Genomic DNA, 17,040 nt, shown 5'->3' on the forward strand with positions numbered 1-17,040 from the left:
ATATAAGCACTTTAGAATAGTCACATTTTTTTTATTCCACCGCTTATTCGGAATGCAGACTCACACAAGAAGAATGAGCAAGAAACTTGTGTGTTGATCTTTTAAATATTAATAATCTATCGGATGTTTTATCTACATACTACTCTGAAAATCATCTTTTTATTACTGATAAAAAGCGGATAGCTTTTAACAGTTTCAATATCTAGACCACAAGACTTTTTGCTGCGCGTTGATAACTTTCTATGAAATAGAAATAATCTTTATTTAAATAAACTTAATATAAGCACTTTTGAATAGTCGCATTTTTTTTATTCCACCGCTCGTTCAGAATGCAGACTCACACAAAAAGAATGAGCAAGAAACTTGTGTTTTGATCTTTTAAATATTAATAATCTATTGGATTATTAATAATTTTAATATTAATTATATTTATACTGATTATATTTATACTAATAATAATTATACTTACTTCTCCGGTTTCTGGTATACGCTATACCAGAAACCGGATTGAAACCAAGTAAGTATAATTATTATTAGGAGAAAAGGCGTAAAAAAGAAAAAAATCATATAAATTAAAGTAAAATACCAATAATATCCCTGGACAATTTACACCAACAAGTCTCAAGATAGGTAAAGCTTGTGTTGTGGGTACTAGACAACTGATATAAATAAATATATACCTTTATTTTTGAAAATACATACATAATATACATATAAAAACACATCGGTCTAGGTGTTTTTTATATGTATATTACGTATATTAGTATTATAAGTATATTATTAGTATGACAAACAGACATACTCAGGTACTAATGTTTGCACCGTGCGAGGATATGAACCCGCGACCATTGAAAGCTGCTGTTACCCACTACTTCGACTGCGTAGAATTTATTTTTTAAATAAAATATGTTTTTAAATTAAAATTAGCCTAAGTTACTCCTTATAACGTTAGCTATCTGCGGGTAAAAGTAGCGGCACAGTTAGTCCCGCCGTTTCAGAGATTAGCTAAAACATACGAATAAACAGACAAATAATTATAGTTTCTAGGTAAGTACCGTATATACTGTGCATTTTATTTATTAATACAAATAAATGGTAATATTAATTTCGTGTGTGTTATATAGCTACGTAGAACAACTTATCTACATCTAAATGTACATATATAACTCAAAGGTGACTGACATAGTGATCTATCAACGCACCGCCCAAACCACTGGACCACTGGACGGATCGGGCTGAAATTTGGCATGCAGGTAGATGTTATGACGTAGGCATCCGCTAAGAAAGGATTTTGATCAATTCTATCCCCAAGGGGATAAAATAGGGGATGAAAGTTTGTATGAAACTTTGTCAATTTTAAATCGATTGGGCTATCTTTGCATGCATAAAGCTACTATGACGTAGGCATCTCTTAAGAAAGTATTTTGATAAATTCCACCCCTAAGGGTATAAATTAATGCGAGCGAAACCGCGGGCAAAAGCTAGTGCATTATGTATGTTGGTAGTTAATATAGATGGATAATGAATTATAGAACACTCAATATTTATAGTATACTTCATACTCCATTCATAATTGGAAGCGTTATACGTAAAACAATTTCTTGTCATACCACAAATGCAATCTACAATCTGATACGCGTTCAAAAAGACGGGCCGGGTGGCAGTGTTGCCATCAAATTTTGAGTATAAATACCCAAATTAAAAATGTGTGAATACATATAAACATATAAACTACTAAAATATTGACTTATTTTTATATATATGTATATATATTTTATTATAATCTTTATTGCACCAATTACAGAACAAAAAAATATAAAATTTGTAAAAATAGATAAACTGGCAAAAGGCAGTGTTATCGCTATATAATATATTATATAGTAATGATTTATTTGATGACCGCTTTACGTCCGATAGTCGTGGGTTCGATTCCTCGCACGCCACAAACATTTGTATTCATAAATATAATTGTTTTTATCGGTCTGGGTGTTTTCTATGTATAATATGTATGTATTTACGAAAAAAATCTATATATTTATGTCAGTTGTGTAGTACCCATAACACAAGCTTTAGCTAGCTTTACTTGGGACTAGATGGCACTGTGTGAATTGTCCTGAGATTATTATTATTATTATAATGATTAGCTGTATCCTCAGTCGCTGATAAATAGAATACATCCGCCTCCTCTAACGATGTACGCTGGTGGGGAATCAGGTAATAAGATGAGCATGAGTTCAGGTCAGTTAGCCCATCGTGGCAATTGTACCAGGAACTAATGACGATGGTTTTTGGAGGGACCGCGTGGAGTGCATGGTACGTTGCTAGTAATGGGATCATCAGCCTACATTACTAACAATTTCCTTTGGGGCCGTTCAAGTATTACGTAAGCACTATAGGGGGGGCGGGGGCTCTTTTCTTTGCTTATTTTGGATGACATGGGGGTGGGGGAGTCTGTATGATGATTACGTCATCGTTCGTAATTTACTTTTTTACACGAATGGCAACCCTCACATTGTCTTTGCTAAAAAAACAATACATTAATTTAGAAATGTTTACATAAGCATGGGGGGAGGGGGTAAGAGCTTTGCTTACTTTTGCTGACAAGGGGGATGGGGGGTAAATAATTGTGATAAATCTGCTTACGTAATACTTGAACAGCCCCTTTCCCCTATATGAGACGGTTACCGCTCACCACTAGGTGGGCTGTCAGCTTGTTTACCACTTACATAAAAAACTCCTGGTAAATTCCACGTGATGGGTTTACTGACTACCTGAGCTGACTCCCTATAATACTCCACATGATGCCCCGGCCGGATATAACGTTAGTGTAAACGTATGCACCATTCTTTAATCATTCATTTCGGGGTGGAAGGGGATAGTAATGTGGACCAATGAGCCCATTGCTAGCAATGTACCATGTCATGTCAATAAATTATTTTCTATCTTTCTCTCTTTCGTTCTTTCTTTCCTTCTTTCATGTCTCCCTGGAAACCATCGTGATAAATTCCCGCTGAATTTGTCACGATGGGGTAACTCACTTGACTTCATGTTCATCTTATAATCCTCCACTGGTTCCCCTCCAGCGTAAACCGTTAGCGCAGGCGGAGGCACCATTCCATTATCCACAAAAAAAATCATTCATACCTAAATCACCAGTAATCTCAGGTAAATCTACTAGTATGGCAACACTTCCAGGCTGGGAGTACCTGTTGTTCTGACTGTACCAGTTACCTGGGGGCCAGGGTGGAGCGTGGGGGTGACTGATAACGTATCGATTGAGTCCTATCGTCGATCAACAATGAACGGAACGTATCAAAAGTTATTTCGTTTGATTGTTGCGTTCGAGCGCCATTTCGTTGTTTTATGTGTATATATATTCTCAATATGGAAACATATTTCATATGTTATAGTGGCACCCCGGCTTCCCCCGGGTGCTGATAACTTTGTGAATTGTATATATTAATACATATATATATATTTATAATAAGCTCCATCCAATTTTCAAACTAAGCAGAATTCTTGAAAATTATAATATATAATTTAATATAATTGTATTAAAAGAAACCCCTCTTTCCAGATCTATTTAAAAAAAATCTGTCTGGTCGTTTGCTCTTGACGATCTCTGAAACGGCTGTACCTATTTTATACGTTGAAGTTTTAATAAATAAATGCATATTTTGATTAAATACTTGTAATTTCAGATATATTTGCTAAGTTCAAAATTTCTCCGTACGATGATTCTAATTCTTATTATTTCTAAACCTTTGTAGAGTGATGGCAAGTAAAAATTCTTATGTACACTTATCTCCCTAAAATCTAATTGAACAACTACCCGACAACGACATTAATGTAACCATAAAAATAATTAGTGTTAATTGCCTGCACGACATTGGTTTTATAGCTTTTAACCTAATTTAACATTCAAATTGTTGAGGTACAGTCGGCTTCATATTAGTCAGGTTATATTGTATGATAATGGAATGGTGCACCCGCCTGCGCTAACGGTTTCCACTCGCGGGGCACCAGTGGAGGATGATAAGATGAATATGAGATCAGGTAAGCACTTCGTGACAGTTCATCAGGAACTCATCACGATGGTTTCTTGGGGGGCCGTGTGGAGGTCAACCTGGCATGGTACATTGCTAGTAATGGCTCATTAGACTATATAACTAACTAATTAGTGAGGTTGATCGACAATATGGAGGCAGTAAAGCAATACTTATTAACTAATTGTTGACCGCGACGTTGCTTGTGTGAAATATAGCTCACAATTTAACTTTCTATAGGTATATATTGAATATTAAATTGAATATTGGTTAATTATTTTTATACTTTATCGATTATAAACAAAAAAACAATCATAATTCTCTTTAAAATATTAATTAAAAGAATAATAAACTTTGTACATCTTTTTACCAACATTACGCAAACAGAGAAGTGTGAAATGACACATTTTTATCTTATAAAGAGAAGGAGTGAAAAACGCTATATTTTTTTAAAATTATGCATAATAAAATATTAAATCATATAAAGAAACATCACAGAGACACGCACGCATATGTCAAAATAGAGTAATATTGTTGGTCTATAGTCATACAACATTAATTTAAATTAAATATGGTCAAATGTTTACCATTGAGTGACTACTCATATCCGGACGGGTGTGGACGGTCATATGGATGGGTTTGTGTATAGTCTTACTGAATGTGAAACAGGGGCGTAGCTACCGCGGTATCTGCCGTATCAATTACACAGGGCCCCAGGCCACAGGAGCCCTCAACGTGCGTAAGCAAAAATTTACTTCCCAATTTTTTTTTATTCCACAAATGACAAAAGTAAAAATAGGCAATTTTTTTTCCCGTATCAGCTATGATTTCATAAATCAGTTTGTCAAAAAAAGGCAAGTGTATATTGAATTTGAATTGTTTCTAATTATTTTGGAAAAAGTGACAGACAGATGAGAGATTGAGAGAATGGATGAGATAATTATGATGAACAAATATTTAAATTTTTGTTTTTCTTTTGTGAGAAATCTTTACCTTTCCGAACAATATTTGAAACGAGGCCCTTCTGATGTGAAACAACAATAATTTAAATTAATTATGGTCGAATTTCGACCACTGGGCGACCACTACAATGGCTAATTGTGGTAATATGTGGTAAATGGCATAACGTCACGGCTCCGCCTCTTCTCAGCGTTTGACGTCTCAGGGTGTCTGTCGCATTAGGAATCCATTAAGTGGAAACGAAATTGTACTGATTAATACGTTTTATCGCTTCATGCTATCAGCGCTGGGCTCTGATTTATACCACTGTTATCTCCTGGATATTGGAGAAGGCGCCACTCACTATCTTCGGACGCTAGACCCACTTTTATGAATTTGAAGTATGTAGGAGATAGGATGGTAGCTTTTACGGCGGCTTCCGTTTGTGTAGTCCGATATTATGTTTTATAGCACCTACTTGTAGTTATACGTAGGTATGTATATGTAGATATAGCATACTCAATACAATAATACATTAACTAAAAATATTCGGTTTTTAGAATTAGACTTTAATATTACATTTTTAGAGTTGATTTCACCATATTTGGACTTTTTGAGTTATTGCAGTATTTTGTATATAAATTTTTACAGTAAATCATAATTTACATACTTTGGAAATTAACATTTTTTTGTACGCTGTAGATATGTTTTGGTAAATCTTAATTTAATTTCTTATTTTACTTTTTTGTAGGTATATGTAAGTATATACATTACAAAAATTGTATATAGGTAGAATTTTTTAAATGTCGTTGCTTATGATTAGTATTATGCTAATCTTAATTTGTTCATACGTTTTTATATATTTTTTTATTCTTAAGTTGATTTTTCTTGTCGACATTATTACTTTTCATAAGTTAATAGTTATGTGGAATAATAATTAGGTTTATTATTTTTAATTCAAACAATTTTTTTGTATAATTCAAATTAAATAAATATTTATATATTTGAATTATATTTTTTTTTATATATATGAATTATATTTTAATTATATTATATTCATACTTAGTTATTTTAATCACATTTTTTAATCATAACAAACCTGCTGTGGACCTCAAATTATATTCATGTAACTAGTTGGAAGAGGTACCTACTAAATACCAATTGCTTTTTTTATGCAGATCGTCATATATTTATTTATTATCAAATATTAATTTAGAAATGGTAATTTCATAACCACAGTACATTTTATACCTCCATCACACATGGAAGCCATTCGACTGCTGTACGCAGTACAAAGTATACTAAAAAAATGTAATTGATGATATAAGATAAGACAAATGCTCGAAAAAAAATAATAGTTTTATGTAAATGAGCGTTGCATGTGCTTGATGTTCAGATAAGGTATCACAGCTGAGATCTGAGCATGCTCAGTTGGCCTTCGGTGAGCACCTGCGCCGTATCTGGTAATCATAACCTTGCCAACATATCTGGAGATCTCAACAGAATCTCCGTTGCAAACATATCCGTTGCTTGATTATAATGGAATTAATATACCTTCAAGGCTTTTATCCCAGATGAGGTTGACAGAGGCATCGGCTCTTTATGTCGTGTTAAACGTAATACTTAATGTTGAATGTAATTACTCTCTGGGTATATTAAACAAAACGTGACAAATTTAACAACTTATAAAAGTAAAAAATAATTTATTCATGTAGGATATTTTAGCTGCTTATGAATGTCAAGTTTTTTGTATTAATATTTTTTTTCCTACCGTCCAGTTCAGTATATAAATCCAATTGATTCAACTGGCAAGAAACTCAATTGAATTACTTTTTTTGCTTATTTATTTGCAATGTATTTATACATTGGTGTCCATATTTAACATTAAATGAAAATCCCGTGCATAAACAACTATTGCCATGCACGCTCGTCATTCAAGATGATGGTTTTTAGGGGAAACCGCATGGAGATCAACCTGAAATGGTACATTGCAATGTGATCATCAGTCCACATTACTGATCTTACATACCCTTTTTACGGTGGACCATCCCATCACATACGGATATAAAAAGATGATTCTAACCTATTACGTAGACGTAAAACGTATGCGAAATTTCATCAAAATCGGTTAAATCGTTTCGGAGTAGTATGGCAACAAACACTGTAACACAAATGTTTTCAGTGGCGGCCACATTCGAACTCTTTAAATTATTTATTAAGGTACATTTTTACATGGATTATTTAATAGTTTTCTTTTTATTCCAGGTAAGTTGCAGAAGTTACACGCTGCCGTACACCTACCTTTTACCATCGCATCGCTCGCCATCGATAGAGAATTCATCACCACTCGCTGGAACATAAGTGGTCTTGGACAGTGCGGATTTAGAGGAGCTTCCTCCCGCATACTCTAAGATTGTGGAATTGCCTGCTGAGGTTTAGCATAGGGTGCTATAGTATGACAGCAAAGGGTTTTTGAAAAAGGGTATATTAAGGTTTCTTATGGATTGGCATGACCACACCCTGAACAGAAATGGTCTCAGACAATGCGGTTTTAGAGGAGCTTTCTCCCGTGTACACTTAGATTGTGGAATGAATTGCCTGCCAAGGTTCTCCCGAGAGTAGTCTCTCGGGGGTATCAACATGGGTTTTTCAAGAAGGGTTATTATATTAAGGTTTCTTAGGGGTCGGCTACGCGCACCTGATACCCCTGTGTTTCATCCGTCCATATAAAGACTACGATAATCCTTTACCACCAATAGCTTGATTGCCATCTCCGTGGTACAAAAACATCTTAATTTTACTATATACATACGAAATATATATATTTATTTAAACTTTAATGCACAAATACAATATATAAATGTATATTTGGCAAACTTAACATCTAAGGGCATTCTCTACTAGTCAATCATAAGGCACTGAGAAATTAGTAATCGGCTTATTACATTTTAGAAAAATTCCTACGTACCTAGTAATTTTACATCATGATTTAAGTTATATATATATATATATTACACATAGGTATATCATTGTTTTGACGTCATAGTGATAAATAAACTAAAATAGTAGTAGTAGGTATGTATATGCAAAGATTACAAAATAACATATGAACTACTTAAAAACCTCAATAATGATTATGTCACTCTTGATATATGTATATATAATATTTTACGTACCTCCTAGATATAAAAAAGCATTATCAGTCATTGTATTGGCTATCAGTACAGTTATCTCATAAGATTATTATCAGTAGATAATATTTATTTATCAAAGTAACTACCTCGTTTGGGTAAAAATGTTATCGCGTTCGTCTGGATTAGTTATAATTATAATATATTTGGCGATAATTATTTAAAGACATCATGCTTCATAGTTTATTAATAACTTCGTGAATTACAGCTGTATCTCTTAGTATTACTATATTTCTAGTAATTTGTGTCATGTCTGTTGTAGGAAGTAGTAATATAACACCTTGTCAGTAACACAAAATAGAGTTGTTTTAGAATATCAACAAATTTGTCTTTAAAAATCCGGCTCGAAGGACTAATGAATTATATTCTTATTATTTACTAAAAACTTTGAGATATGTATCATGTCTGTTGTAAAAAGTAAAAATTTAACACCCTTACTGTAACACAAAATAGAGTTGTTTCAGAATAACAACAAATTTGTCGTTAAAAATCCGGCTCGAAGGACCAATAAATTACATTCTTATTATTTACTAAAAACTTTGTTATATAAATATCGAATATCGATATAAGTACCTATTTTCAAAAACAAGTAGATAAGTACTTGTTTTTGAAACTAGGTACTCGCGTATCACTGAAAGCTGTTTACGTCACACAAACTCAAAACAGTATAATTTTCATAAACATCAAAGCGAGACTAGAGACCTCGCGATTGGTTATCAGAGAAAAAAATCGCCCAGATACGACGTTTATGGCAGCAGCTTTTTTATTTGACATTTTATACAAGTTTATTCAAACAGCGCGATAGCATCGCAGACGTTATCTTTCAATGCAGCGTTACCGCGAGCTCCGCTTGATAACATCTGGGGCCAGCCATTGCTAGTTAAACCAACCTGATAAGGGATCGAGCGGCTCTGTGTGAGTGTCTGTACAGCGGGCGAGTGGTATGTGTGGGAGAGGGGCGCGCGACCGCCAACCGACAGTCACTGAGTTAGCGCGGCTAAAGTATGACGAATCGACGTTCTTTCGACGAAATAATGACATATTCGTGATTAATACAGTGCAAATTTGGATGTATTGTCATGTTATTGTGGTTGAGTTATCTGAAACAGTTGGAGTTGGCGAGTAGTGGCGCGGAAATGCCGCCAGGTGGCGTTGCAAACGTCAAAACAATGTGTAAGTTGGATATTGTTTACATTTCATTGTAGAGAGGTTACATGGTTATTTATTTTTTTGTTAATGATATTGTTAAGTGTAATAATAGTTATTTAAGTATATTTAATTAATTTACTATAATATTATTTAGTTTACTATTGATAAGAATAAACAACCGCAACGGTACATAACCTCTTAAATTGTGTTAACATACGAAATGTCTCCTCTAAAATAATCAACAAATAAAGTTAATAGAGCAAACACTCATAATACAATACATTCATTCAAATCATTATATTTTCTTGATAATATTTGTAACTAAAAAGTTAGTTTCAGTATGCATTACCAACTTGTCTTAATCTTTAAATAGTATAAAATATATTTGCTTCCGCTGTCTGTTTGTTTATATCTTTTAAATTATGCAACGGATTTTAATGCAGTTTTTAACAATAGATACAGCGATTCTAGAGGAATGTTTATATGTATAATGCATGTACATCCGTGGCGGGTGACTAGTAATATTATAAATGTAAAGTTTTGATATTTTAATATTTGTTACTTAATTACACTTGGCTGGACGGATCGGAATGACATTTGGTACACTGATAGATATAGAAATAATCTTTATTCAAATAAACTTAATATAAGCATTTTTGAGATTCTTGCTCATATCGGATATGAGCAAGAAACTTAGATACGTGTTGCTCTTTTAAGTAAATGTTAATGTATAAGCATATAAATATATATAATTTTAAAGCTACAATGAGAATCACGGGCAGTTTTATATATCACTAGCTGTACTCGCGACTTCATCCGCGTGGAATTTAACTTTATTTTTCTATATTCTAATTAATTGAATTTAACTATATTCTAAATTAAAAGTAGCCTAAGTTACTCTTATTACATCAGCTACCTGCCAAAAAAAAGTCTTGTCAAACTTGGTCTCGCCATTTCAGATATTAGCCGGAACAAACAGTCAGACATACATAGAGACAAAATTTTTGAAAATGTTATTTTGGTGTATATCTCGTATTTATATTCATATGCAATAAAAAACTACATATATGCAGTAAAAAACGGTTATTTCAATATTACAAACAGACACTCCAATTATAATTATATGTATTGATTTGTTTTAATACACTTCTGTCACTGCGCTCCGCTATAATAAACGTCTATAAGCATCTCTCTTATTTTGATTTATTATTACTCACAAACCTAAATATATAATATGTTGATGTTTACCTTAAAATCGAGTTTTAGCTACAAATGATAAAAATGTCGTTATACCTACGTTAGTTAGTTAGTTTTTTATCTTGTTTGTGTGCGATAGTAACATTGGTTTGAAAGTAAACCGAAGTTTTACTGCACTGGGTATGTTTTATCTCGTAAATGATAAATTGATGATAATTTCACTATGTTTTCTTTACACAAGTAGGTAAATAAGTACCTATGTGCTTATTTTAAGTGTGATAAGGTTTATGTACGCATTTCTCTTTTGTTTACATATGCTAAGTTCCTTACCTATATACTATAGGTACCTATATTAATTGGTACAGACATGCATCTTGATATTTGATACTAGTGGCTCGTCCCGGCTTCGCACGGGTGGACAATTCCGCACACGCGATTTAAAACATTTCATAGCATTTTTTTTCACCTTGTGTTATTGAAGTTTTAGCAGCGATCCCTAATCTTTTGTACCATTCTAATAAAACCTCGCAAAGCAATAATCTTAAGATTACTTTTAATAATCCATCATTAATTTCAAACATGACAAGAAGGGCACACTGAGTCATAGACACACCATAGACTATTAAACTTGGAGCACAGAGTAATAATCTCAACAATCCTTAACTTTTTAAAATAATAAAATAGCTTATATTACTTGGGATAATGCAGTTTTCTAATGGTTATTAATATGGTAATTAATATCCGGCCATTACTTTCTGAATTTATTCGTTAAATGTTTGTATAGTATACTTTTATATAAAAATACATAACTTTCCTCTTTATAATATTAGTGTATATATCAAATACCTTATGTGTATTACATTAGATCAACCTTCACACAGTTCCCTCTAGAGACCCCGTGGTTAACTTCTGAAAAACTCTTCACGTTTGTTCTTACTCACTTCTTTCTTCTTCTTTATCCTCCTATGTCCTAATACCATCATCTTCCACTGGTGCCCCGCCACCGTTGTTCCAAAATGTAAATAGCGCTATTAAGATATTTTCTCTTTTAAACACCTGTCCATCGTTTAAATATCTATCGTCCGTATTGAATGGTAGTTTAAATTAAATCCCTCAATAACAGCTGTTTGAACCTACACAGTACCTATTTCAGCCTTAGTAAAATATAAATAATAATAATAACAATCTCAGGACAATTCACACAGCACCATCTAGACCCAAGTTAAGCTAGCTAAAGCTTGTGTTATGGGTACTAGATAACATTATATTATGATACATATACATAGATTTTTTTTTATACATATTTAATACATATTATATATAGAAAACACCCAGACCGATACAAACAATCATACTCATGAATACAAATGTTTGTGCCGTGCGAGGAATCGAACCCGCGACTATCGGTCGTAAAGCGGTGTGCTAGATCGCTGGACCACCGAGGTCGTCAAATAAATATTTATATAACAATAAATATTTTACTAAGGCTGAACTAGGTACTGTTACTAATTGTTACTATTTTTTTCTTATTGTTCCTTAAATTATTAATACCTATAACATTAAAAAAGTAATTATTAATGTTGAAAGCGAGCCATGATGTCGTAAATGAATATTTTTAATGACAGACACCATGATACGGGATGCCCCGAGCGTGTGGTTTGTCCATATTTTGACAGCGGCTGTCACTGTCAAAATGTCAAATTCTCGTGCGCATGTCGTGTTGTATCGCATAGTGTGATCTCACTGAGAATCATTGGATCTATCAAACTGCATATAGCAGGCTCAAGTCAATTAGGACAAAATAATTTTTATATGAACGTTTGTAGCTATTTAATTTTTTAGTTCAACAGTTTTTAGTGTCACTCTTTTTTTTATTTTTTTTATGCCAAGTGTTTACACAATGTCTGTTGTTTCTGAGAAAAAAGACAGACCGACTGCTTCATTTTAAGTGCGCCAAATATTAAATAGATACTTCTTCCCCGCGCTGGATTCGCTCGTGCTCATGAGTTGTAATACAATGTTTTGCCTTTTCAAACAGTGAAAGTATTTTTGTCTAAATTCGCTCTATCTCTTTATAATATAGAGTTTAAAGGTTTCGTGAATCATGAAAAACGATGTCGCTAACGGTGAAAATTTACATCGTTCTTAAGATGTAATTTTTTTTGTTTGAAACAATCCATTAGAACTTCTACACGTGATCCAATGATTGCAGGTTTAATTCTTGTAATATTCATTATTATTAATTTATTTTTGTCCACAAAGCATCGACACGTTTCACGGTAACAGAGCCATTTGGGCATATAAAGTTAATGAATTAAAATAACAATAATAAAATGCAATTATGTGGAGAAATGATGCCTGAATTAATATTACTACTACTAGTATCTGTCACTTTTCGACCTTTGTAACTGGTCATTAGGTCTCTTCTCCAGTGCTCCCTTATAAGGGTGAGTTTTTTTCATATATTAAGGCATTTCGTCTTGTTTGCATGTACGGAACTTTATATATATATATGTATGTATGTTGGTAGCAGAAACGAATATTTTCAAGGTTGGCAACCCTGGCACGAACCCACAAGTGAGTGACGCGGGTGAGTTTGAATGAGGCCTGCGCGCAGTCGACCGACTCGATGTACTGATAACAAAAGAGAAAAAACGCCTTATCTCCGGCCAGATTTCACGTTCATTATCAACAGCCATCTGCGTGCGTGGGTTATTATTATTTTGTTATTATTATTCATTAGGAGAGCGTTATGAATGTAATTTATAGGTGTTTTTATTCAACTGGAGTAGTGAACAAAATGGAAGTCCAACTAATGTAACGAAAATGGTAAAGATCTTATATAAACGCATCAATGGGAAGCATCATATCATATGACGAAGGTTTTAAAGGGTTTAGGAAGAAAGAACCACTTCATGGTTGCCATTTCTGAAGACTATGTGAAAATTTCTCTATATACAGTCATTTAGCTTAATATTAGAATCATCAAATACAGTTTTATCAAATGCATAAAAAAATTATTCTATTTCAACGAGCGAGTTCTATTCCAACACCTGCACTTATGTAGGACTGTTTATATTTATCTGCATGGACATATAGGGGAAGGTGAGGTATAATGATCTCCTTAAGGGAAAAACTTAACTGTGGCTAAAGTAGGAGTCAAAATAGCAAGATTTCTATTGTTAGAGGTAGTGTATTTATTAAACTTTGTAACTGCATACTTATTTTTCATGACATGTATGTAGCTTTTTTGTATTAGAGATTTTTGTTAATGCACAATGTACAAATTAACAGAAAAAAGTGCTACTTATTAATTAAAATAAATGTTTATTTCTTATACTAAACTACGGAAATAAGCCGGTGAGCTAAACCGCTAGACTACCGAGGTCGTCAAGAGAAAAATATACATACTTATATTTGTGAAAATACTTTATTTGGCCTCTTAATTAATACAGTATCATGTTTGATACAGATTTTTAAACATCTCACATTATTGTTGTTATCAATTTATCTGCGGCAACTTCTTCGAGATAATATTGAGTGGCAGATGTTTGTTAGTTTTAATTAGGAATAACATGTACCTACGTACCTACTTTTATCGAACCCGGATAAGAGATTCTGTACGTAAACAGTGAACGCACTTGTAAATGTAAACATGAATAAAAATATAGGAAATTAGGTATGTTTAATAAAGTACTGTTTTCGCCGCGATCCCCTGTTTGGTTCACATGGGGATCGATATTATGACGCCTGAGTAGAGTTTCGGACCCCCTAGTAGTGCTTTCAGACTAAAGTCGTATTCGTCAGGCAGGAGTTGCCCTTGAGCCGCTCCATAAGTCCTACAGCGGGGAGTACCATCTGCACTGGCCCTTTATCTATGAAGCTAAACTATTCTAGTTCTTGACGTGGAGTACTTTTGTCTAGCCTATTTTTGCCGCTAACCAATTTTAGGAAGGAGAAAGGTAATTGCGTTAATGGTCATATAGACCTGAAGGACTCCTAGAAACCATCGTTAGTTCTAATTAAGTGCGCCACAGATGTCTAAGTCTGACCTGACTTTACCATTATATATTCATCCATTAAAATACCTTAGCCATCTGGAATTGGAACTCATGACCCTATTATAATATCGTGATCATTCTGTTTATGATGTAGTACGGAACGATAGCCACTTACCATCAGGTTGATCGTCAGCACATTTGCCATTACAGTTTCATATAAAAATTTAAATAATTGACTACGATAAGATATGCATAAGTTCTGTCCTTTTTTAACGCATACGATAAAAACGGGTGTACAAAAAGTCCCACTTTTTTTTCTATTATAATATATTTATAGCATAACTACAAATTCTATTGTCTCATACGAAAGAACTTTTCCCAAACGCGTTGTTATCTAAAGGAAACATCGCTCGGGTGGGGAATCGAACTCGTTATCAGTAGTTCATATCGGCCGGCTGATGCCGCTATCATTGATCTCGCTTTTTCATACGCACCTTATAAAGATGGTAACCTAAAATATTACTAAACATTGAATATTATTAATAATAGCGAATTACAGAGGTCGTGGCCTAGTTGTTTACTACCACGTCTCAGAATGAAAGGTCGTAAGTTCGAATTTTGGCGATACCAAAAAGTTTATATACCTATCAATCAGTACAATAACGACACGCAACTTTCCTGCTTATTCTTCTTTTGAAGAGTCTGCGTTACGAATGAGTAGAAGAAAAAAAAAGACTAAAAAGCGCCTGTTAAAGTTATTTTATTAAAGATTATTTATATTCTACAATATTTGTAATTCTAATTTATAACTGCACGTAAATTGTAATAACTGCACGATAGACATCACGTTATCATATGGCGCCTGTGGAATCCCTCATGCGTTGCTGTTCCGGATAACGTACATTTCATGCCTTCCTTCATATCCTGTAATTTCTTGCTGTTTAATCTAAACACAATTATCAACTTGAATGCAAGTTGCTTGACCACTGAATGATGAGACAGGAGACCGTCGGAGCTGTAAAACAATGCTCGCAAACACCCGTAGCTCCGGCAAAAAGCGGTAGAGACCTTGGGGTTTTAGCTTGTAGGAGTCTGGCAGTATCCACTCATTCCCCCTGGAATGGGCGGGTCTACATCGCGGATAAAATAAAAAAGTAAAAAAGGGAGTACCCCTTCTTACAACGACTTCTTACATAAATTTTACACAGTCTACCTATTTTAGTATCAGCGATTCCACATTTTGTTATAATACATTAGGACTTACTTCTTCGTTCGTATGATTCATCAAGATTACTTATGATGCTAATTATGATGCTAACCATATGTGAGCAACATCTTACAAATATAAGATTCAAGGCCTTCAGTACGAATTTTCGTCCACGTCCAAGTTTGTAAGCATTTTTGACATACGAAAATCTGTTAAAATAATATGATGTAAGAAGTTAGTGAGCCAAATCCATCTGATGTGCAAGATATTATTACTTTTTTGATATCTTTGTACGACGTTTCTAAGTGCTTTAGGATTGGCATCTTTTTTTTGCGTCAGGAAAATCTTCATAGAAGCTCATAGACTTAGGGGCCGATGGGGACTAACGACTGTCCCTCCAGTTCGCAGTATCCAGGCTTGAGAATTTATTTCGCATTTCTCTAAAACCAGACCAACTAACCCCAAACTTCAAAAAAAGAGCTCGTCCTTCTTAAAAGGCCGCCAACGCACTTGCAATTCCCCTGGTGTTGAGCCGCAAACTCGTTTGTTCCCTATGCTATTAAAAAATGAAGGGAACTTCCATCTAGACGGGTAGAGAATAGCCTCTGACATCTGACCACCTGCCTTTCCCCTAAGGGGGGTTGGTTGCATGGAATGGAAGGTTGGCAACCCTGATAGAAATAGAAAAGATCGCAGCGTATTCAAGCGGGTGATGTTTAAACCTTGTTTCGGTACATTCTCGTTTGGTAACGATTTATGCGCGCAGTGGGCTGTTCCACTCACGCGCACGTTAATTGATTCGAGATCAACGCGGGGCGTGGCCGATTGAAAGGTCGCGGGTTCGATGCCTGCGACGGGGTGCCGATGATGAAATAAGTGATTGGCAACTTTTGCGCCACTGCTAGTCTGATGGTGATAATTTTAGATTGTAGATGTATTTGTTTTTTTTTACTATAAAGACAAGGAAAAGATAGGTGTTATTAAACAGCTTTTGAGAGCTCTAATCCTGTTTAGTATATCGTCCATACAACCATACTTTGAATAATAATATAAATGAGTAAAAGTGCCTTTCTATCTGTATGTTTGTCAATTTCACGACGAAACGACTGAACAGATCTAAATGAATTTTGACAAGATGATAGATCAAGTCATGATGACGAATATAGACTATCTTTTATCTCAAAAAAGAAAACGAAGTTGCTGGATTTAGTTAGTATATTTATATGGTGGTAAATAAGTATATATTATCATTTCCCGACATGTTCAGGGCTTGATAGGAAATTGGAGAGTTGGAGTAGTCGAGAATGCGT

At 34.0% G+C, this 17,040-nt stretch overlaps 1 protein-coding gene across 2 annotated transcripts in view; it reads left to right on the top strand.

The window, feature by feature from the left end:
• LOC131854708 (zinc finger protein ush) overlaps window positions 1–17,040 on the top strand; it is a 249,017-nt gene that overhangs the window by 106,916 nt on the left and 125,061 nt on the right. The window contains exon 1 of one of the 2 annotated variants that reach the window (XM_059205846.1): window positions 9,181–9,349. The exons of the other annotated variant lie outside the window; for it this stretch is intronic. Within the exon in view, the coding sequence (XP_059061829.1) occupies window positions 9,256–9,349 (94 nt within the window). The 5' untranslated portion in view covers window positions 9,181–9,255. Of the gene's footprint in view, window positions 1–9,180; window positions 9,350–17,040 lie in introns of those variants that run through there. 2 annotated transcript variants of the gene reach the window in all.

Source organism: Achroia grisella, unplaced genomic scaffold (genome assembly GCF_030625045.1).
Source record: "Achroia grisella isolate CSIRO2021 unplaced genomic scaffold, CSIRO_AGI_Agris_v1 utg1244, whole genome shotgun sequence".
NCBI lineage: Eukaryota > Metazoa > Arthropoda > Insecta > Lepidoptera > Pyralidae > Achroia > Achroia grisella.